This window comes from Aedes albopictus, chromosome 1, assembly GCF_035046485.1.
Source record: "Aedes albopictus strain Foshan chromosome 1, AalbF5, whole genome shotgun sequence".
In the NCBI taxonomy this organism is placed as follows: Eukaryota; Metazoa; Arthropoda; class Insecta; order Diptera; family Culicidae; genus Aedes; species Aedes albopictus.
The window spans coordinates 187838523-187863763 of NC_085136.1; the positions used below are offsets into that span (position 1 = coordinate 187838523).

Consider the following 25241-nt stretch of genomic DNA (forward strand, 5'->3'; position numbering starts at 1 on the left):
TGAGTGCAGTGGTTGCGACAAACCGAACAGTTACGAATTGTATATGGTCCAATGCCGAGGCTGCGCCCGTTGGTACCACTTCTCTTGCGCCAATGTGAAGCAATCGACGGTTCGGAAAGAAGCCTTTGTGTGTAAACTGTGTGTGCCACCAGCTAGTTCTAGAACAAGTCGCACTACTACGTCTAGTATGCGACAGGCGAGGATTGCCCGGGAACTAGAACGCCTTGAAGAGGAGAGGAAACTGATGGAACGGATGCACGAAGAGGAGTTTGCACTGCAGGAAAAGGCCAGGAAGGACAAGTTCGAACGCGAGAAGCAATATTTAGCCAAAAGGTTTGATTTGCTTCGGCAACAAGATGAGCAAGACGGAACATCGAATTCGGGTAGCAGTCATCGTTGTCAGCACAGTCGTCAGGGAAGCCAAAACCGAGTTCAGGACTGGGTGGATGACGTCGCCAGAATTACCGAAGGCGCTGGCGAGCGGTTACCAGGAACCACCGTAGTCGTCAACGAAAAGGACTTCGACCCGAATGTCATCATTACCAACGAAGGCCACGCTTCATCAACCCCAGTAAAAACTCATGTACCTACGCCACTGGTTCCATTACGTCTGAATGACAAGAGCCAGGAACTGGTTTCGGCTCCGCGTACCACCGGAAGTATTGCGATCGGGGAGACAGCGGACGAGGATTCAGAAAGCGCGATTGGAGCTGTTGGCGGGACGAATCGCCCCAGGATTTCACCGGTGCTGTCGTTCGTTGATGTGGTAGGCCCCCTTGACGATCTGCTGAACAATCCGGTTGTGACGAAATCCAAAACGGGCACGATTCCGAAGTTGCAGACTCGTCCATCCTTCGAACAATGGCGTTCTCGTACTACCTACAACGAACACGAAAAGGAGCGTGTAAAAGAAAATGATGTACGGAGGCAGCGGGAGCTGGATTTGATCGATCAGCTTAACCGGCTCGAGATGCAGAAAGAAGACGGGTTCCTCAAGAACCAAGAACTGGAGCAGCAGATGAAAACGCGAGAACAAGAACAGGAGCAATTGGTGCTGCAAAAACAACGTGAATTGAGCAAATTGGAACAACAGTTGCAACGTCAGAAGCAGGAGCAGGAAAACTTCGTCCAGCAACAGCAGAAGGTTTTAAAGAAGCGTGATGAGGAACTGGACCGTCTACGGCGTCTGGAGCAAGAATATATAGACTGTTTCAGAAATTATAAATACACTTTGTTTATTCAATAAAATGAACTGTTCTAATGATTTTTACCAACTTGTTTCAGAGTATAGCATATTGTACTCCATATTTTTATATTTCCTTTCAATTGTCTTGATATTTTAAAGAACAGTCGAGTTCTCTAACAAATAACTTAATTTTTCAAATTTGCATTTGCACAAAGGTGTTTTTTAATGATTTCAACATTATTTATCCCTAAATACCAAAAATTATCTAAATTTTTATCACATTCGCTTTCTCAACAAGTTGCCTTGATCAAAATTTGGGAAAAATCGATAAAAGCATTCCCACAACATTTTTTCGGAGATCAAGTTTCTTATTTTTTAAGGTTTTCTACGGAACATAAGAACTACCACACAGTTTCTTAGCTTTCCTGAACGCATTTAATCTAAACAAACTTATTTTTTCAGCTCATTTGATCCTTCAGATGGCAAAGCTTGTCATACCATAAAAACGAATGCAGTAAGCAGTAATTAAGACATTCGTTTGCTTAACGTTTGTTGCTACTGGTGTTGTTGAGAAATTTGAAACAAAAAAAATTGTATTGAGAAGGCCCTTAATGGTGGTTCTTGATCAAATATTCCAGGAAAAATTACTCTTACCAATCGAGAAATATCTTTTATTATCGATACAGCCATTTCTATTGTGTTTGGAAATTAAATATTTTATCTGTGAGATTTTTTTCTTTTCTACTATGCTTCATTTTTTGACCACTTTGTGCAACTTCAAATTTTAATCATCTAGTTTACAGAGCCCTATTTTCTAACTTTTACCAAAAACATCAACAAATTTGGTATTATTTGCTTCGTTAGCATGTTTACTATAAGATCTAGAAGAAACATTTTTGGATATTATGCTCAAATTGAAATGGCAGTTAATCGTTAGTGTATTTATAATTTCTGAAACAGTCTATAGGCAGTATAGGCAAGGTCAAAAGCATCGCGAACTACATCAAGCGCCGACGATAGAGAGTCGTATTCATCAGAAGGAGAACGATGATATAACAACCCTGCGGCCGCAGGTTCTACATTCTGCTGCCGCGATATCAAATTCAGCGGGCCACGGAGAGCCTGCTGGAATTCCTCGCCAAGATGACATCTGGTACATTAGTGGTTATCAACACCAGTCGCTCCCTGCATATGGTAACATCTCGATTCATTCCAGTGGGAATCCGGTAAGTGATGCTTTGCTAGGCGGTACTCAACCGCATTCACATGATGTCCGATTACAACACCGGAGCTTCGACGAACCTGGAATCAACACTCCCGTGGGAGGGCGCTCAGATATTGACATAGAAAGTAGGGCGTTTGCTAGTGAAGTTTCTGTTAGGCCTAGTCAGATACAAAATCCAGTATTGAACCCCTACCTCCCAGTCTCGACTCCCCCTGTAGTCAACAACGTCGCTATTCCTCCCCAATTGGCTCCTACTCCCCAACAATTAGCGGCCCGACAAGTGGTTAATCGTGAATTACCTATATTCGCGGGTGATCCGATTGATTGGCCCCTATTTATAAGTAGTTATAACCATTCGACACACGCTTGTGGCTACTCAGACTCCGAAAACTTGCTTCGTCTTCAAAGGTGTCTGAAGGGAAGTGCCAAAGAAGCGGTAAGTAGTTTCTTGCTCCATCCCACAACGGTGCCGCAAGTGGTTTCAACGTTACAACTCCTGTACGGTAGACCGGAGCAAATCGTCCAGAGTTTGATCGCCAAAGTACGTAACACGCCGGCACCGAAGAGTGAAAGGTTGGACACGTTAGTAAGTTTCGGTCTCGTTGTGCAAAACTTATGCGGGCATTTGAAGGCCATAGGATTGGAAAACCATCTTTCGAATCCAGTTCTCCTCAATGAGCTGGTCGAAAAGTTACCAACAGCAGTGAAGTTCAATTGGGCCCTTCATCAAAGTCAACTCGCGGTGGTCGATCTGAGTGCGTTTGGGGAATATATGGCGAATGTTGTGTCTGCGACAAGCTGCGTGGTATCCTGGAATGGAGTAGCGTCTAAGGTGGCCAAGGATGACCGCTCCAAGGGTAAGGATCGGGCGTACATCAACACACACACCAAACCGGGGATGACAGGAAGACATCATGAAGTTGTCGAAGAAGATCGCGCCACTTTCGTTACACAGCAGGAAGGACCCAAGAGCTCGGAGAAACCACTGACCTGCCCGTCGTGCAAGAATAGGGGTCATCTGGTGGAAGATTGCGGACTGTTCAAGAGGATTTCTATTGACGATCGTTGGAAGGTGGTAAAGGAGAATAGACTTTGCGGTCGGTGTCTAACGTCCCACACACGTTGGCCTTGCAAGGGTCAAGTATGTGGAATAGATGGGTGCCCAAGGCGACATCATCGTCTTCTCCATGATAAAAACTCATCGGTGCCAACCAAAATTGATGCTGGAAAGAATGCAACGGTATCTCTCCATCGGCAGCCGTCGTCCTTCAATCTCTTCCGTATTATTCCTGTGACTCTTTACGGAAGGAAGGGAAAAATGGACACCTACGCCTTCCTTGACGACGGATCGTCGGTTTCACTGATAGAAGACAGAATAGCTGATACACTCGGATTGGACGGTGTCGCTGAATCTCTCTGTGTCCACTGGACTGGTGGAATCAAGAAAAACTATTCCAATTCTCGGATAGTTTCGTTAGAAATTTCCGGCGAAGGAAAAGATAGGCGGTACCTTGCATCGGAAGTCTACACAGTGCGTAACCTTGGACTGCCTGAGCAAACGATGAAGATCGCCGAATTGGTAAAGGAGTTTCAGCATCTGAAGAACCTTCCGGTTCGGGATTTCGATTCAGCTGTTCCTGGTATTCTTATTGGCCACAACAACGTACATTTGCTGGCTTGCCTTAAGCTACGAGAAGGACGTGAACATGAACCGATTGCCACGAAGACTCGTTTAGGCTGGGTTGTCTACGGAAGCCGACGAGGACCAGAGATAAATCACCCGCATCTGCAGATGTACATCTGCAACAAGCAGGAAGATCAAAATTTGCACAATTACGTTCGTAACTTCTTTGAATTGGAAAGCTTGGGTGTCGCAGTTGATCCCGAAGTGAAAGGATCGGACGAGCAACGAGCAATGTCGATTCTGAATGAGTCGACGGTGCGAACACCCAGCGGGCGTTTCAAAACGGCTCTCTTGTGGAAGTACGATGACTTCGAGTTTCCGGACAGTAAGCGGATGGCGATTAAGCGGATGGAGTGTCTGGAACGGAGACTGCGCAATAACCCTGACTTGTATAACAATGTTCGAAAACAGATTGTGGAATATCAGGAGAAAGGGTATTCCCATAAAGCTACGGCTGAAGAGCTGCAACGATTTGATCCGAGGCGAACCTGGTTTCTTCCGTTGGGGGTTGTGCTGAATCCCAAAAAACCCAACAAAGTACGACTCGTGTGGGATGCAGCGGCCACGGTCGACGAAATATCACTCAACACGATGCTGATGAAAGGTCCTGACCTGCTAACACCTCTGCTACATGTGTTGTATCCGTATCGCGAACGAGAGGTAGCCATCACAGCAGATGTGAAAGAAATGTTCCACCAACTTCTTGTGTGCGAGGAGGATCGTAGTGCTTTACTATACCTTTATACCTTTACGGAACTCTGCTGATTTACCATTGGACACGATGGTAATGGATGTGGCGATATTTGGAGCTTCATGTTCGCCCACGCAGGCACAATTTGTTAAAAACATGAATGCTATGGAATTCGAACACCAATATCCTAGAGCTACACTTGCGATAATACGGCGTCACTACGTAGACGACTATTTAGATAGTGTCGATACCATAGACGAAGCAGTAGAATTGGCCGCCCAAGTCATGGAGGTCCACGGTCAAGCCGGCTTTCATATTCGGAACTGGATATCCAACAAAGAGGAATTTGTGAGAACAATAGGAGAAGATAATCCCGCAGTAGTGAAGCACTTTACTCCAGGCCAGGAGAGTGACGGTGAACGATTGCTAGGGATGATTTGGCGACCGACAGAGGACAACTTCTCATTTGCGTTAAACTTCCGTGACGATTTGAAAGACATCTTGGCTGGTGACGTTGTTCCAACGAAACGGCAAATACTCAGAATAGTCATGAGTATTTATGATCCACTGGGACTCGTTTCGACGTTCGTAGTTCATGGAAAGATAATGATCCAAGAAATGTGGAGAATCAAGATAGGCTGGGATGAAAAGATTCCAACAAATCTCTTCACTCGTTGGCAGCAATGGCTTATTCGACTGAGAGGAATGGACGAGATTGAAGTACCGCGCTGTTATTTTCCCGGCTATCACCCATCCAGCTACGACACGCTCCAGCTTCACATATTCGTCGACGCAAGTTCAGAAGCCTACGCTGCAGTTGCATATTTTAGAATCGTCGATCGTGGAACTGTTCGTTGCGCCTTGGTATCTTCTAAAACAAAGGTGGTGCCACTCCAACCACTATCAACGCCACGTGCCGAACTGCTTGCAGCGGTTCTAGGAGCTCGTTTACGGAAAACAATCGTAGACGGACATTCGTTGAAGATACATCAAACCCATTTTTGGTGTGACTCATCTACTGTACATTCGTGGATCACATCGGATCTTCGACGATATAGACAATTTGTTGCGCTAAGGGTCAACGAAATTCTCAACCTATCCACACCCGAGGAATGGAGGTGGATTCCAACCCACTTAAACGTTGCCGATGAGGCCACCAAATGGGGCAAGGGGCCTTCGTTCACCGCTGACAGCCGCTGGTATCGAGCTCCTCAGTTTCTGTACGAACCAGAAGAACTTTGGCCAGGAGATCAGGAGACTCGCATAACTGAAACGGATGAAGAAGTTCGTCCGGCGTATGTTGGGAAGCATTCCCTCGGGCAACCACTCGTGATAGTTGAGCGATTCTCAAAATGGGAGCGACTCCACAGATGCGTTGCGTATGTGTTACGGTTCGTCAATCGAGTTCATCCGGAATGGAAGACGCTGGGATCAACGGTGAATCTCACGAAGGAAGATTTACTGGAAGCGGAACGAGTGCTTTGGCGGTTGGTGCAACATGAAGCGTATCCCGATGAGGTCAACATTTTGAAATCAAAAAGAGAGGGCCAACGAAATCAACAAAAGAATGTAGAGAAGAACAGTTTGTTGTACAAACTATCACCAATAATGGACGAGCATGGAATAATTCGCATGAACAGTCGCCTTTCTGCAGCCGAGTTCTTGCCCTTCGATACTCGATTTCCAATTACCCTTCCGAAGGACAGCTATATCACCCGCCTCGTTGTTGATTGGTATCACCGCGACTACAAACACGCAAATGACGAAACAGTCATTAACGAGATAAAACAAAAATTCCACATCTCGAAGTTGAGAGGGCGGTTGAGCTTCGTGAAGAAAAACTGCAGCTGGTGCCGCGTATATAAGGCAGTACCAACAGTACCGCAGATGGCATCACTTCCGCCGGAAAGGCTTACTCCGTTCGTCCGCCCCTTTTCCTATGTAGGAATAGACTATTTTGGGCCGTATCTGGTGAAAATAGGAAGAGCTTCAGTGAAACGCTGGGTGGCTCTTTTCACGTGTTTAACGATTAGAGCCATTCACTTGGAAATCGCTGCCACGTTGTCTACGGATTCCTGTAAAAAGGCTATTCGCCGATTCATTGCCCGGAGAGGTGCACCATTAGAAGTTTTCACAGACAACGGGACAAACTTCGTTGGAGCTGGTAGAGAGCTGGCAGAAGAGATAAGGAACTTGAACAATGAGTTGAGTAGTACCTTCACGAATAGCCATACACAATGGAGGTTCAACCCTCCCGCAGCTCCCCACATGGGAGGCTGCTGGGAGAGAATGGTGCGCTCGGTGAAGGTAGCACTCGGCAGCGTACCTACATTGCGGAAACTCGACGAGGAATCCTTCTGGACCATGTTAGTGGAGGCCGAATCTATGATAAACTCTCGCCCACTCACATTTGTACCGCTTACAACTGATTCGGAAGAATGCTTGACCCCGAATCACTTCCTTATGATGAGCTCAAAGGGAGTTAAGCAACCTGTCAAAGATCCAATTTGCGAGAAAGCTGCTTTGAAAGACAGCTGGTCTACGTTACAGATGGTTCTGGATCACTTCTGGAAACGTTGGTTGTTGGAATATCTACCGACCATCACACGACGGTCAAAATGGTTCCAAGATGTACGACCGATTAAGGCAGGTGAACTAGTGATAATTGCAGATGAGAAGCTTCGAAACCACTGGACAAGGGGGCGTGTCGTCTGTGTGTATACAGGGCAAGATGGAGTGGCAAGGAAAGCGGATGTGCAAACAAGTGGAGGAGTCCTGCAACGTGCTGTGGCGAAACTAGCTGTGCTAGATCTTGAAAAGGCTGATGACGCAGAAGCGGAACTTCAGTCGTCATGCGGGGGAGGATGTTCCGAAAAGATGCAGCCTAGTGTACCCCTCAATTCAGCAACATGCTCCAACGTCACAATTGTCTGAACGTTGTCTGTCATCGGTTTGAGGATATGTACATGCATAGGTAGCAATACGGAGGTTGTCAGAATTAGACTGGATGCGTAGTGATTTGCATTTATATAAGCTACGGTAAATTTCTTTATTAAATTGAATTGTTTAATTTCTAAATTACTACTGTGTATTTCTAGTTTTCAATTATATTCAATGAATTCGTATGAGGTAGTTCTGTTGTTAGTTGAATACACTATTGCCGACAAAATGTAAGCTAAACGAATTGTAAACCCTGTTATTAACCCTACTTACAAATAAACATTATTTCAGCTTCGAGCTAACTCACTGCTAAATACGAGTTTTGCTACGCGGATTGTCCGAAAATAGTTTTTTGACCACAAAGACTATTGGTACATATTTTGAGAGATTTCGGATACACTGGCCACTGGTGCCCTTAGGGAAGTGGCCACTTTCTGACCGGTTCTGAAACCTACCTTGCGACATATCAAACTTCATGATTTTTCAAAACAAGACTATTGGTACATGTTTTGAGAGATTTAGGATACACTGGCCACATCTTCGGATGTTCCGGAAACCTGGTGCTCCCAGGGAAGTGGCCACTTTCTGACCGGTTCTGAAACCTAGCTTGCGACATATCAAACTTCATGATTTTGCGAAACTAGAGAGACCATGTTTCTAGAGATTTCTGATGCACCGGCCACTTCTCCGGTTGATCCGGAAAGCTGATATGTCGCAAGCTAAGGTTCAGAACCGGTCAGAAAGTGGCCACTTTCCTGGGGACACCAGGTTTCCGGAACATCCGGAGATGTGGCCAGTGTATCCGAAATCTCTCAAAACATGTACCAATAGTCTTGTTTCGAAAAATCATGTAGTTTAATATGTCGCAAGCTAGGTTTCAGAACCGGTCAGAAAGTGACCACTTCCCTGGGGGCACCAGGATTACGGAACATCCGGAGACGTGGCCAGTGTATGTGAAATCTCTTGAAATATGGTCCAATATTCTTGTTTCGAAAAATCATGAATTTTGATATGTCGCAAGCTAGGTTTCAGAACCGGTCAGAAAGTGGCCACTTCCCTGAGGGCACCAGGTTTCCGGAACATCCGGAGAAGTGGCCAGTGTATTCAGCATCTCTAGAAATATGCTCCAATACTCTTGTTTTGCAAAATCATGAAGTTTGAAATGTCGCAAGCTAGTTTTCGAAGGCGAATTATAGGTTGCACCTCTATCTGATAAGGAGGTTACCCCAGTACCCACGGCCATAAATCCGGAACAACGGAAAAAATCGGAACCATGATACCGGTTCCATAAACTAGAAGGATTTTGTGATCAACTGTCAAAATTTCACAAATTTTCGTTGAGAAACGGCTGAGAACCAGATTTTTAAAGTTTTGAAATGGGGTGCAGAATGAGGCACAGGCACATAGGTGTTAATTAGAGAAATTGCGAACATGACTGTTGTACAGAGGATAGACAAAATGATCGGGACAGGCAAAATTTTCCCTTCTCAAAAAAATTTCAAATAGCTGTAACTTTTCGATAAGTACATCAAATATTCTCAAATTTTCACAGTAAGTTAATTAACTATTTGTGTATCAGTGAACAAAATTCGAAAAAGGTCGAACGATTCTGCACGAAGTTATAAAATTTCTAAAAAAAAGGTAAAATTATCCGATAGCTAACTTTGAGCTGTTATATCTCCGGATTTAATGAACCGAATGCAATGAAATTTTGACCATTTATGGCTTATATAATGAGCTTCGAAAAACATTTGACATAAATAAAAATTCTTAACAACGAAAAGAATAATAACGATTAGATTATTTTTTTGATAAAACACCAAATTTTCTGAAATTTCAACATCGTTCAAAAATTCAAGATGCTAATTATAGTTCATTTAAATTCCCGCTGATTCTCTTGAATACAGATATGTTTTGAAAGAAAGTAACAACATAGGCGGCAATTTATTGAAAAAGTAATGGGATGCATATTAAAAATAGACCAATTTACTAAAAAATCATAAATTTAATGAAATCGCTATAACTTTTTCTCTCGTTAATAACTTCAAGTTGTGTCAAACGTTTTTCAGAGCTCATTATATGAGTCATAAATGGACAAAATTTCATTGCATTCGGTTCATTGAATCCGTAGATATAACAGCTCAAATTTGACTATCGGATAATTCTACCTTTTTCTAAAATGCTTATAACTTCGTGCAGAATAGCCCGATCTTTTCCAAATTTCGTCCACTAATACACAACTAGTTGATCAACTTACTGTGAAAATTTGAGAATATTCGATACATTTATCGAAAAGTTACAGCTAATTGGACATTTTTTGAAAAGTGGAAATTTTGCCTGTCCCGATCATTTTGTCTATCCCCTGTATGTATATAGTTGGAACACTGGCAGATTTAGGAAATTATTTCCATTTCAATCTGAATTATAGCCAGTACTTACGCATATAGCCTCCTCCTCATCTTCTTCTTCTTTCTGGCTCTACGTCCGCACTGGGACTTGGCCTGCCTCGCTTCAACTTAGTGTTCTTTGCGCACTTCCACAGTTATTAATTGAAGGGCTTTCTTTGCCTGCCATTGCATGAATTTGTATATTGTGAGGCAAGCACAATGATACTCTATGCCCTGGGAGTTGAGAAAATTTTCCCGACCGGAACGGGAATCGAACCCGCCGTCTCCGCATTGGCGATCCATAGCCTTAACCACTAGGCTAACTGGAGACCCCCCTCCTCATCTTTCCTCTTATTGGTTAAACGTCCCAACTGGAAAAAATCCAACTTTTAAGCTTAGTGTTGTATGCACCTTTCCTCAGTTATTAACTGAGAGCTTCTACTGTCAATCAACGTTTTTGAAATTGTATCTCGTGTGGCAGGCATAAATATACTCTAAGCACAAGGATGTCGAGGAAATTTCAATTCGAAAAGTTTGACCGACCGGAAATCGAACCCACCATTAGTATGTTCTTGCTGAATATCCGTGTTAACGATGTGGGACTTTCCAGGTTTATAGTACAAGTCCTCACTTAACATCTTTTCGGTCAATGCTACTTAATTATACATTGGAGAACATCTCTTTAACTTTTCAAGGCGACATTCGAATCAACCGGTTTATTCAGTTTACTAAGAACCTGCGCACACTTTTGCTTGTTGTCCGTAGAAAGTTGCGTTGGTCTGCCCTGAATGGGGTAGGAATCTGTTTTATCGAAAAACATTGCGTTGTATTTTTCAAGTTGCATAAATTAAATTAAGATATCTCTAATGATTCAACTTTCAGCCGTCATTTCTTGTTATTTTTTTTAAATTTACTTAGCACGAGCCTTCCAACATACTAATACTCAATCCCAATTGGAATATGCAAGCAACGGATTAGCTATCTACATATTCAAAAAATGTGAATTAACTCCATTAAAAAGCAAATGAAATGATGATTATATTTGACTTTACGTAACACATCTAACAGACCCCAAAGACGAGCGTGGTTCAAGGTCCTGGGTTCAATCCATGGCTCATCCTTTTCCATCTATATGTTTTATATCTACTTTCTCAATACTCTATACGCTACATCTCATGTATAAACGGATGTTCATAGCCATCGCTAGAACTAGAAACGGATTAAAAAACGTTGCCCTTCCTTCCTTGTTAATCTATCATATAACGCCTACAAGTTATGCAACCACAGCGAACTGTGGCGTTTCACAGTAATCTTCACACAAGCTATCACTTAACGCCTGGCATCCACGCACCAATGTGAGAATCCGTGTGTCAAAAATATAAATTTCCCAACAACACTCCGTCATCTGCTTAACCTTGTATAGGTGCAGGGGACTCAACCCTGTTGACAACAAGTGATTGCAATCATCATTTCTCTCCCATCCCTATATTGACCTGCAACCTGACGTAGCAAGCGCTATAGGAGGCAATCAGTGAAGTACTAGATTGAAAGTAGTGAGCTGGGTTTTTGTATGGTGAGATGATCGATTCTCCATTTCTGCAATGAAATGGTGCAAACATCGTCGGTTATATGATTTCTTGCCTAATTTGATGCTGATTGAGCAAAAGTTTGGATAACTGTGTTGTTGTATTATTTATTTCCTGCAACTTCAACAACACAGTTACCCAAGATTTTGCTCAAACAGCATCAAATTAGACAAGAAATCATATAACCCACGCTGTTTGTACCATTTCATTGCAGAAATGGAGAATCGATCATCTCACCATATAAAAATCCAGCTTACTACTTTCAATCTAGTATTTCACTGAGTGCCTCCTATTGTCGCCTAAAAATAGAATATCATCAATACTCACACACTGAAGATGCCTGTTAGTACCAAGCAGCTATCTCATTGGTTCATTGTGTTTTGTAATACACCTTACAATCCCTTATAGTTTAATAATTTTTAAAGAAATAGTAACTTGTACAATAACACGCGTGGTTATTTGTATATATTTGGCAATACTTGAGTTACCGATGATTATAATATTGCTTGAAAAAAAATACACAAGTCTCAAAATCCACCCATCCTGCCCACCCCCAACTATGAAGAACAGAGGTCCAGCCACATCTACAGCCCAAAGGTTGTGAAAGACGGGGGACCTCATTGGGTCTTAAAAGACCTGTGGGCCTCCCTTGAGGTGACCATGTGGCGAAACAGGTTAAGGGAAATCTGAAAACTACGTTATTAAGTTTGCGCCAAAGCAAGATTTGGGTGCGATAGGTTGCGTCTCCGTATTCCGCATTGCAACTAAATGAAGTAAAAGTGTAGCCTCGGATATTTCGTACAGCTTTGCCAAATACCGCAAAGTGATAAGACGTGTGTGACGAAAGTTATACGCTCAGTAACTCAGGCCATAAGTTGAGATTTTAGCATCATCAGACGGTCTTTACGTTATAACTTTTTCAACAAGTGTCATTTCGCTTTGCGGTGTTCAACAAATGCTTTTGACACATCCAAATGCTATATTTTGGGGTCTCCAGTTAGCCTAGTGGTTAAGGCTTAGGATCGCCAAGAAGAAGAAGAAGAAATGCTATACAGGTACTCTTCGATATAACGTACCCTCGATATAACGTACCCTCGATATATCGAATTCGATATAAACGTACATTTTGCTTCGATATAACGTACAACATTGAAAATTTTTATTTTTCCCAGGAACAACCCTTAGATGAACTACGAAATTACTCAAATCAATGTTTTGTTGCAGCATTAGCATTGTTGCCCAGAATAAGCGCAATTTGGGGAAAAAATTAGTGCACGTTATATCGAAGCAAAATGTACATTATATCGAAGCACAAAAAATGAAATGACTTTTTCGTGAAAACTCAAGTTTTTCATAATTAGGAGTATTGTGTTGTTCTTTGCTGTGCATGCATCGCTCCTGTAAGGGGGGAGTATGGCAGCATAATCGATCGCGTTCGCTATTGTCTCGAGTGAAAATCAAAACAATAGATGCGCGGGTGTTTAGTGTTCAGTATTGTGTTGTTCTTTGCTGTGCATGCATCGCTCCTGTAAGGGGTGGGTATCTCAGCTTAATCGATCGCGTTCGCTATTGTCTCGAGTGAAAATCAAAACAATAGATGCGCGGGTGTTTGGTGTTCAGTATTGTGTTGTTCTTCGCTGTGCATGCATCGCTCCTGTAAGGGGGGAGTATGGCAGCATAATCGATCGCGTTCGCTATTGTCTCGAGTGAAAATCAAAACAATAGATGCGCGGGTGTTTAGTGTTCAGTATTGTGATGTTCTTTGTTGTACATGCACGCAACCTGAGATTGGCAGATTCTAATACAATTGGGTATGAAACATATACAAATATTGTATTAGGGCCTTGCAAATACAAAAATTGGTAGGTGGCAGTATACCAAAAATTGTATTGGCTTCCTAGAATCTGGAAAAGGAAAATTTCGCATGTGTGCGTGTGCTCTGTTGCACTAGTTTCTCATTATTTGTTCTAATTTTAGACTGATCATGGCAGCAGCGGCGGCATCAAATACCAATACATGTTTAAAAAGAAATACGGACGGCGGCGGGAATCGAACCGAGGACACTATCAACACGGTATCCTGCGCTCTAACCAGCACGGCTATAACTGCACATGAATAAATAAGAGGCTGAAAGCCATCATCATCAACACAAACGTGGCTTGGTGATGGAAGTGATACAGCCTAGAAATCCTCTACATAGAGATGAGCGGAAGTTGCATACGTCGAATCGGCAACGCTGTTTGTTTTGTTTACAACAGCTGCCAACACTTGCTACAAAGCTAGATGTTCAAACTTTGTGCGTGACTTCGTTGTGGTTCAAGTTGTTTTGTTTACATTTTCTAACTATGGTAGATTTTTTTTCCAAATTTTTTTTTGAAATACTGCTCCGCTATTTTAAATCTGAAATTCATTGCACAAGTGTTACGCTAATCATATCGGCAGAAGTGAAGCAAGAAGCAGCAATGGAAGTTTTTTCGACAAGTTCAGCAACAAAAGTGTCGTCTTAAGCATGAGCTTTTGAAAGCAGAATTAATATTTTTTTATCTTTTTACTAAACATACATATGCCGCCAATTTCTCGATATTAAAAATAAATAATTTTTATTTATTTAGTTCCGATTGCAATACCATTCAAACGACGCCTTCCTACGAACGATAAGCATGTTCATTTGGCTCACACTTTGACAGTTCTCTCTGCACGATTGGCTCACAATGGCCGCCTCCGCAGATCTCTATAATGTAGGATTACTAATACAGCCGCCACACTGCACAATGGGTCCAGAACCGTATTTGCGAAGACAAAACTGTTTAAGCTTCAGCTTTAAGTTTTTAGACACATATTGTGTTTTAGAAAGTTTATTTTCAATTGTTATGTTAGGGTGGTTCGTCTGGTTAAACTGATTCAAAAATTTGCTTTCCAATAATTTTATTTGCGATGCCATGATGGATGGTGATGGATCGTTTAATTAGAAATTCCACCAATAAACGGCAAATTTTAAATTTCATATATCTCAGAACTCTCACCACTTAGAAAGTTGGTGTCTTCGACAACGTTGTTAAGTGAGTCAAGGGTTTACAGTTAATGGTCCACTAGGCGGCGCTAGTTACACATTTGCAAAATCATTCAAATGATTGATATTTTTTCGTGAAGTAATCAACAAGCTGTAAGTTTGTTTTCTTTGAACGTGTCTAAGTCAAGTCAAAGGTTTTTCAAAGAGCTATGTATTAGTCATAATTGTGCAATGTCGCATTTCATTTGGTTCACTTGATCCAGAGATATAGCAATTAAACGAAGAACACTCAAATAACTACTTTATTAGAGTTGTTCCAATTTTATGTTAAGTTATCCAATCGAGCCCAAATTTGTACCGTTTATAGCTTACTAGTTGTGCAACTGGCAGGAAAAATTTTAGAATATTTGGTTCATTTTTGAAAAAGTTACAGCTTGCTGAATATATTTGAAATAATAAATAAAAGTTGCATGCTTCAATTAATTCGTAACTAGCGCCGCCTACTGACTGAACCTTGAACCAATCAGCTAATCAACTGAGCGGCCGTAACCAACCTAACAACATCGCCGAAGACATCAACTTTCTAAGTGATCTGAGTCCTGAGATATATGGAATATAATATTTGTTTGCTCACTAGCGCTGCCTTGTGGTGGAATTTTGAATCAAACGGCTCATCATTTGTTAGTTCTTGACCAGCCAAATAATATTGCCAAAGACACCAACTCTCTAAGTAATCAGGATGATGAGATATTTGGTATAAACATTTCATCAGTGTTACGTCTGTTTGTCTCTGGTATGACAGATATCACAGACAGCAAGACGTAGCACTGGCGAAATTTCCGTACCGTACATCTTAGCACCATGATTACTTAAACATTCGGTATACTTGGCAAAGTTGTTAAGCCAGCCAAGGTTTTACTGGTGATGGGCCGTTTGATTCAAAATTCCACCACTAGGTAGCGCTGACGATAAATTAATTATTATATTCCATATATCTCAGAACTCTGATTACTTAGAAAGTTGGTTTCTTCAGCAATGTTGTTTGGTTTATTAAGGCGTTTCAGTTGATTAGCTGATTGGTTCAGGATTCTGCCAGTAGACGGCGCTAGTTGCAAATTAGTAGAAGCATGTATCTTTTACTTATTATCTCGAATATATTCAGCAACCTGTAACTTTCTATAATGTGTAGGGAATATTCTCAAATTTTATCTGCTAGTTGCACAACTAATTAGCTATAAATGGTACAAATTTGAGCTCGATTGGATAGTTTTACATGAAGTTGGAGCGCCTCTAGCAAAATGTTTCATATTTGAGTGTTCTTCGTTAAACTGCTATATCTCTAGATTAAGTGAACCGAATGAAATGAAATTTTGCACATTTATGACTAATATATAGCTCTTTGAAAAACCTTTGACTTGACTTAAATATGTTCAAAGAAAATTAAATTACAGCTTTTTGATTGCTTTACGAAAAAAAAAACATTCATTTCCATAATTTTGCAAATGTGTAGCTTGCGCTTCCTTGTGGCAATATTTCGAAACAAGTGGACCATTAACTGTAAGCCCTTGACCTACCAAACAACATTGTCTAAGACACCAACTTTGTAAGTGACCAGAATTCTGAGATATATTAAATTTAAAATTTGCTTGACCTCTAGCACCGCCTAGTGGTATATACAAAAGCATGCTAAGTTTTAAAAATTGCCTAAAACATTTTTAGCAAGTTGTATCCTTTTATAAAGTTCACCAAAACTATTCAAATTTTGATTACTTGTTTCTCAACGAGTTTGATTTAATTGGTGCAAATTTGGGCTTGATTGATTATTCAACTTTACACGAAATTAGAGCCCTTCTATCTATATCTAGTTTTTGACTTCCGTTTATCAAATTACTGTACCTTAGGACTAAGCGAACCGAATTAAATTAAATTTTGTAAGTTTCTGACTAATGTATTGGTCTTCATGTATCGTTGGACTCGACTAAAATATGACCAAAGGCAAAAAAGTTGCAATTTATTGAAAACTTTTCGAAAAGTTATAATGATTCGAATGTTTTATCCAAGGGCTGAAATTGTATAGTGAATAATTAATCAGCAGATTTTTGGATAAGCCACACTTGATTGACCGTAATCATTTCACAATAATGAAAAAAAGAAATGACAGAACTTGGCAGAAACATTTTTGTCTTCGTAAATACGACTCTAGACCCATTGTGCACTGAAAAGCCCGCATCCAGCAGGTTGCTGTTTGCAAGTGGAAAATTCCATGTAGACAATAGGACGCGAAGCTCAGCAGCGAAGCGAAAGTTATTTTTAGACGCAACTCGGTTCAACTGCTCGGGTTTGAATGGAGGTGTTTGTGTGTAGTGGTATGGAAGCTATGGAACCGTGTAGCGCATCTTAATACAACGAATGGATTATGATTTATTACATTTTCTGTACGTTTTTAATACATAAATTGGTAGAAAAGGCATATTTCAATTTTTGGTAGCTTTTCTTGTTTTGCGTGTGCGAGTGTCGAGAAATAGTGTCGCACGATTGTATCGTTTTAGCGATAGGTCGACGGGTGCTCGAATGAATGATTGATGATCGGTGAACAAGCTCTTGTTTTTCTTTGAAAGATGCAGTTAATTTATCTGTTAGTTTAAAATCATCCTTCAGATATTTACTCAACAACAACTGCAAAGTTCGTCACTTCAAGTGTCGGCCAAATTTTTCAATTAAATTTGTGTTTAAAAAAAAATCTCCTACATTTATGTACAGTTCGGCACCTTACGGTGCTGGCCACACTGATTTGATCCATAGTTATTTGTCAGTATTTTGCCTAAGTTTGTGCGGTCCGTCACTGTCAGTGACGGCACAATATTTTGTTTCAATATACCGATTTCATGGCAACCCGCATAATCACTAACAGTAAATGCAATGTTTCTTATACTGTAGATGACTATTAGTTACACTAGTTTACAGCATTTTTGAACTCGGTAAGCTGATGATCATTTTTGGTGTAGAATCATGCCCTGAGTTCGAAAACGTGAAAGAAAAAAATTACAGTAGAGCGGAAATTTTTTCGACTTTCCATACAAGGTTGATGATTTGAAATCGATTTTTGTTCTATTTTTAAGCAAAGCCGCTCACTTCAAACATCTCATTCTCCGTAATCAATGCTTCGATTGAGCTGAAATTTTTACTGTAACTCGCCCACATATGATATGCCAACTAAACGTCGAGAAAGAATTTTAAGATTGTTTTTTTCCTATTGAAAAAAATACATATCTTCAAAAATTTTTGGGAATTTGGCTAAAATTTAAGAAGATCGTCCCCAAAGCTCGCCAATATCTTGAATTTCATCAATCTGACGCAAAACCTGTATTCAGATGATTTAATGGTATTGTATTCAGCTTTCAATTGATGAAAAAAGATTTGAAATTGGTTGAACAAAACGCAATATATTTGAATTTTAGTAAATTACATATTTTAAAAAGTTGTTAAACTCGATATTGAGCTAAAACTCAAAAACTGTTCTACTTAAAATTTTTTGAAGGTCGGTTTCGAAATCAGCACTAAATTGTGCTTTAAAAATTTTGGTCGTTGACAGAAGTTCACGACTTTCGTTTTATTTTGTAAACTTGTGTTATTGACATTTAACTATTTCACAGACTACCCGAGATAACAGTAAGATAACCATTCCATGTACAGATTTGCCAGTCTGACAAATGGTAAGCAGCCAAATTACAGTATGTGGAATAGGCGGTTAAGATAGGTTACCATAAAAAATCGCTCGTTTTCTCGAACAAATTTTTCGCAATACAGTAAAGGATACAGTCAATATACTATCCAGTTCCAGAGACAATCCACTGCATAGCAAATGGTTAGAGATCAGTTTAACAATAAATGTGGAAGGAAAACGAACAATGTATGTGTTATTATTCTGCCCAAATTCTGCAAAGTGACGTAAGCGCCATTCAAAATGTCGGTATTTGTTGGTATATTATATGTAATATCTGGTGTAAAAATAACACTGTGGTATGCCTGTTGTATTAGAGTGCAAGATCTAGTCGTAATCTATCATCTATGGAAAGAAACTTAGAGGATGAGCAAGAGTTTTATGCATAATTACCAAAAAATGGGCCAAAACTATCAATGTCGCTTACGTCACTTTGCAGAATTTGGGCAGTATTGGTTTATGGTCTTCCATGGTATTTTAAGCTTATGGCATATGGTTCAGATATATTGAAACCGTTTAAAAATAAAAAGTGGTTATGCGTTAGCTAAAGATTTGTTTTATTGAAAAAAATATTTTTCCACGAATTTATCATACCGTCATACCAAGCATACATAAACGGAGGAGCATCTCGGGTTATTCCGAACGGATGAAATGGGTTGTTATGTCGATGGAATTCTCCGACTTGCGACTTGTTCCTTTTTGGGCCCGGCCGCTTCCACGGAAATTAAAACTTACTATGGACCTTCCTCCAGTGGCAGCAGATTTTTACTCGCAAGAGGCATACAATTCTCTCCCGCTGCAAGACGAATCCTTCCTCCTCCGTTTTGAGGAATCCCTCGAAGTTGCACTCTCAAGTTCGCGTATTCTGCAAAATAATTTACATTCGATAAGATATGGCATAAACAACAAATTTACGAGTTATGGAAAACTTACCCTTGTTTCATCCAGGGTTTCATCAAGACCGCTCCATGCACTTGAAACCGTTTTTCGAGGCGATTTTCAGTTTGTTGTCGCTCAGCTTGCGAGCGAAAGATTTTGTTTTTTTTTCTACAAAACTGAAAACTGCAAAGTTCAATCGGTACAGATACCAATGAAAGCTACTATTTGACAAACTGTCAATTTTAAGTAGCATACAGTGAAATACGTATGTGTGAGTGTGTTGCGCAAATATAATCTCAAACCGTTTGATAAAAGGTCATTTTATATTGCCACCATGCCTCCCGGGTTTTCATCCTTATATTATTTGACAATTTCTGTACAATATGATATGTTGTTACAGCTTGGGATGGGTTACATAAACCGTTCTTTATGATCAAATGCTTCGAGTTTCACAGTTTCAACAGAAAAGCAACTGTTCGTGGTACAGTTACAGTAACAGAAAAAGAAGACTTACTGTGCGGACTGTAATACAAATTGTATTTCACTATGCGGGGAGTAGCATATTGGTTCACCAGTCCTCTCAATTGCGAGGTGACGCAAAATATTTTTCATTCCATAAATTTTCATTTTAAATTTTCATGGTCTCACCATTCTTCCAAATTGTGAGGTGACACATTTGTGTGTATACTGTACTGTTGCATGGATCGCATCACTTACCAAAGTGTATCCCTGATCTATGTAACTATCAATCCTTCCCTACTAACAAAACTCCTTCCCGTGACAACTGTGGAGGGTCCAGTAGTACATACAACCTCTAGTAGCAACAGTTGTCGAACTAACATCCCTTCCCTTCCCCGGTAGACCATAAGGACGTGGCCAGCGCCGTTATTGACCCAAAAAAGTTTGAGCTCTCGAAAAGTGTACATTGAGGATGGTCGCAAATCCCAAGCCCCAACCAATTGGTTCTCTGTGCAATTTCGCTAGCTCAGGTCAATCACGGAGTAGCAACTACGAAGTGTACTGTCACCAATGATGATGATGATGATGATGATGAAAACTCAAGTTTTTCATAATTGGTTTTGTGAATTTTACCGAAATCATTATTTGGGATTAATATCATGTCGAATACATCAATACTAGCATAAAAAATATTAAATTTTTCTCTGCTTCGATATAACGTACACTACGATATAACGTACAAAGAGAAAACTTTTTTTGTTCGTTATATCGAAGAGTACCTGTATTTTAACATAATCGGTTACATACTTGAAGCGCAGCGAGCATGTGGTTCTCATCCACACCGTCAACTAACTAACTAACTAACTAACTAACTAACTAACTAACTAACTAACTAACTAACTAACTAACTAACTAACTAACTAACTAACTAACTAACTAACTAACTAACTAACTAACTAACTAACTAACTAACTAACTAACTAACTAACTAACTAACTAACTAACTAACTAACTAACTAACTAACTAACTAACTAACTAACTAACTAACTAACTAACTAACTAACTAACTAACTAACTAACTAACTAACTAACTAACTAACTAACTAACTAACTAACTAACTAACTAACTAACTAACTAACTAACTAACTAACTAACTAACTAACTAACTAACTAACTAACTAACTAACTAACTAACTAACTAACTAACTAACTAACTAACTAACTAACTAACTAACTAACTAACTAACTAACTAACTAACTAACTAACTAACTAACTAACTAACTAACTAACTAACTAACTAACTAACTAACTAACTAACTAACTAACTAACTAACTAACTAACTAACTAACTAACTAACTAACTAACTAACTAACTAACTAACTAACTAACTAACTAACTAACTAACTAACTAACTAACTAACTAACTAACTAACTAACTAACTAACTAACTAACTAACTAACTAACTAACTAACTAACTAACTAACTAACTAACTAACTAACTAACTAACTAACTAACTAACTAACTAACTAACTAACTAACTAACTAACTAACTAACTAACTAACTAACTAACTAACTAACTAACTAACTAACTAACTAACTAACTAACTAACTAACTAACTAACTAACTAACTAACTAACTAACTAACTAACTAACTAACTAACTAACTAACTAACTAACTAACTAACTAACTAACTAACTAACTAACTAACTAACTAACTAACTAACTAACTAACTAACTAACTAACTAACTAACTAACTAACTAACTAACTAACTAACTAACTAACTAACTAACTAACTAACTAACTAACTAACTAACTAACTAACTAACTAACTAACTAACTAACTAACTAACTAACTAACTAACTAACTAACTAACTAACTAACTAACTAACTAACTAACTAACTAACTAACTAACTAACTAACTAACTAACTAACTAACTAACTAACTAACTAACTAACTAACTAACTAACTAACTAACTAACTAACTAACTAACTAACTAACTAACTAACTAACTAACTAACTAACTAACTAACTAACTAACTAACTAACTAACTAACTAACTAACTAACTAACTAACTAACTAACTAACTAACTAACTAACTAACTAACTAACTAACTAACTAACTAAATCGGAAAAAATCATTAACTAGTGTTTTCGATCCACCAAAAGACTGCAAAGCCAACATCCCGAAGCAAAATCATTACTTTTTTCAATTTTCCAAATCTTAATTCTTGCATGTATTTGATTTTCACGAAAATTGTTGTCATCTTTTTTCATAGATTGATACAATTCCTCGGCGTGCACTTATTCTGAGTTTTATATTATAAAAATATTTATGCCAAAAACTTTGAAAAGTGATCAAATTCTACCAAATATTCACATACGCTCCCGGTGGCTAGTCAGTAGTGTTCTTCACCCTGACCTCGGCCAACGAACAGCAAAGCGAAAATTGAATTCACCCTCACACACCAACGTCGAACGTTGGATTCGATTGGACTGGATTGGTAGTTTGAATGGAGGAACCCCCTGCCCGCCAAATTGAAACCTTCGACAGCACTGCCGTTTGCAATCATCAAATTCAAATTAGTGAAGGGTTCACGCACCGAAGCAGCTATGATACGCTCGCACACGTGGTGACCGATTGTGGCTCAGTGAATGCTTCTTAAAATTAATACAAATCAATTGGTGATATATACATAGGTGAATTCGGATGACCCCCAATTGTAGAGGCGCTAGGTGAGATGAGGAGAAAATCGTTTGTTTACATCAAAAATGCAATTTTTCGTCTTCAAAATTAACTAATATTTTGCCTTGGTTGTTGCTATTTTCCATTGGTAATGGCTTCTATTATCATCAATCTTGATGCCCACGGCGACAGACACCGGATTGGCCAGCTAACAAAAAATCGCATCTGAAAGAGAATTACATTTTCTTTCCAAAAAGTGCTCGTTTGTTTCTCTACGATGCGGAATTCGATATGAAAAAGTGAAAAAAGTGCAATTTGCCAATGCTACGCCATGTAAAATTTTGGAGGAGCCACGTTTTTCATAAGGTTCTCATTCCTGCCACCAGATGCGGAGGGATCGTTAGCTTCCGTTGGATTTACCTATAGTGCAAAACTGTGAATAAGTAGCTCAGAAATGACATCTGATGCCTAGTATAATGCTTAACCTCCCGTTACTCGCCAACCCCATCAGCACCACGCTAATGCTGACTGAGTACAAAAGGCGAGATTTTTTCAACGTGTTGTACAAAATACAACAGCACGATCGCTCGAAAAATAAAAATTAAAAAAAAAAAACAAAAAAAAAAGCTTGATTTAATTTTGTGCTTGAAGATGTTTGTACACTCAGCCTTAAGCCATAAGTCCCAACTTATGAAATGGCCTTTAAACAATTCATCATGATCCGAATGAATTTCATAAGGTCGCTCTATGACGTAAAATCGTCTCACAGTTTTGGCTTTTATATATGTTTAGCAACATGGTTTTCTCAAGCGTCGGTAGCCGTGTGGATAAAACACGAGCTCAGTGATCCCGACGTTCATGGATCGAATCCAGTTTTCATCATTTTGAGGTTTTTTTGTTCTTTTTATAAGTCTATCTTATGAAATTTGTCATAACAAGCACGATCAGTTTTCATAAGGTATTCTTATGGCATCCATAAGTTTTAGTTATAGCTAATTTTTATAAGGTATTTCGATGAATTTCGTAAGTTTTTTTCGCTGAGTGTAATGGACTTTCATACGGTTTGTTCTGTTCCATGTTTGCCATTTGCTTAACTGATTATCTGGTTTTAATAATGCTGGATGGAATGCATATATGTAGCATTATCAAAGTGATAATGATCTCTGATGACTACTCAGCAAATGTAGTAAATAGGTAAAATATCAGAGGCGTTCAAATTCTAGGTTCAATGCCTCTTATTATAAGATATAAAAGAGATATATGTAAAAGTAAAACCTTTCATAAAAAATGTAACAAATGCTTTTATCGCTGATTGTAACACACATGTTCGTTTAAATATTAGTTTATAATTGGTGTATTTCATTAGCGAAAAATGATACAATGTTTTCATGCGATTTTTCAACGTTCCGTTTACATTTCTACCACTGATTATCTCAGTGAATAGAATTGTCCCATATACCTATGTGCTCGCAGGCTTTGAAACATTTTTACCACCCAACTCCGAGCTTTCGGTGCTCCGTGATGAATTTGTATATATTTATATTACTTTTAGAAATATAAGCGGACAAAAGCGATACATAATGGAAATGATAACCAAATTGTACTGCTGCTGGGTGCTTTTGCTGAGAGAACATGTGGTGATACATAATTATTGCGCATAAAAATCTGCGCAATGCTGCGGAAATTTTTCTACTTGACCAATCAACGCCGAGTTGCAGCCCGAGCAGGGGAAGCGAAGAAAACGGAGAGCCAAACGTGCTTCGGCGGAAACTTTCATAATTCTCATCATCCTTTTCCTTTTCCAGCTCATTGTGTCCGTGCTCCTTGCTAGGGCAAGACATGCGGACTTTCTTTGGCGAACAACCGCTCACTTTCGCGTGACATATACACAAGCTCAGAATTCTTTCGTGATTCCGGTGGAAACCGGTTTTTATCGTTGAACGTGTTTTTTTTCTTTTTTTTTTCTTCTGCTAGTCTGGAGTCTTCCATTCATTATTACGCTTAAAGGCCTTTTCTTGTGTCATCACAAAATGGCTTCTTCAGAATCATCATCCAAATTCAACTTTACACAGTATTGCACTAATACATTTACGTAAGAAAATCGACGCTTACCTTTTCTCTAAAATTCTCCACTTCACGCAAGATATTTTGAAAGGAAATATAGAACACACTATTCCTATTAAAATTCTCTTTCGAACTATCTATACCACAAAGACATATTTTCACTCAAACTTGAAAATTATTCAAATGTGTCTCAACCGCACCAAGAGTTCGATTTCAATGTTTACCACCCACCACAGTACAACGACGACGGCATCAGCGCGACGCGACGGTGCCGTCCGGCGCACAATCATCGATCATTGAACGCAGTGATGTCGATCTTGCGGGCCAATTCATCAATAAAATCAATCAAAATCATTGAAATGGTCAACTCAAATTTATCGATTATTGTTATTGATTATTGTTGTACTTTGAGTCACATATGATAGTAATAAAAGCAAATAATTTTTATTTGTGAAATCTCCTCCGCACTGTCCGCCAACACTGCTGCTGCTTGCAAACATCAACAGCGGACGAGCATACTAAGAGTATTCGATCATTTTTAGCTTATTACACATAAAATTCGGTGTTTTTCGTAATATTGAGACATGTTTCATTGTTATTTAGCAAAACAGAGTAGTCTACTGCTTGAATTGCTTTTGAATGATTAATAATCTTGAAATGTTTACATTGGTGAAAGCGAGACAAAGAGGTGCTATTTTTGTTTGTTTGTT

The 25241-nt window shown here is 39.4% G+C and overlaps 1 protein-coding gene across 1 annotated transcript; it reads left to right on the forward strand.

The window, feature by feature from the left end:
• Window positions 1–4876: 4876 nt before the first annotated feature.
• On the forward strand, window positions 4877–7720 carry LOC134290358 (uncharacterized). Its single transcript, XM_062857480.1, has one exon. It carries the CDS (start codon window positions 4877–4879, stop codon window positions 7718–7720), a length of 2844 nt encoding a protein of 947 aa, XP_062713464.1.
• Window positions 7721–25241: the final 17521 nt, after the last annotated feature.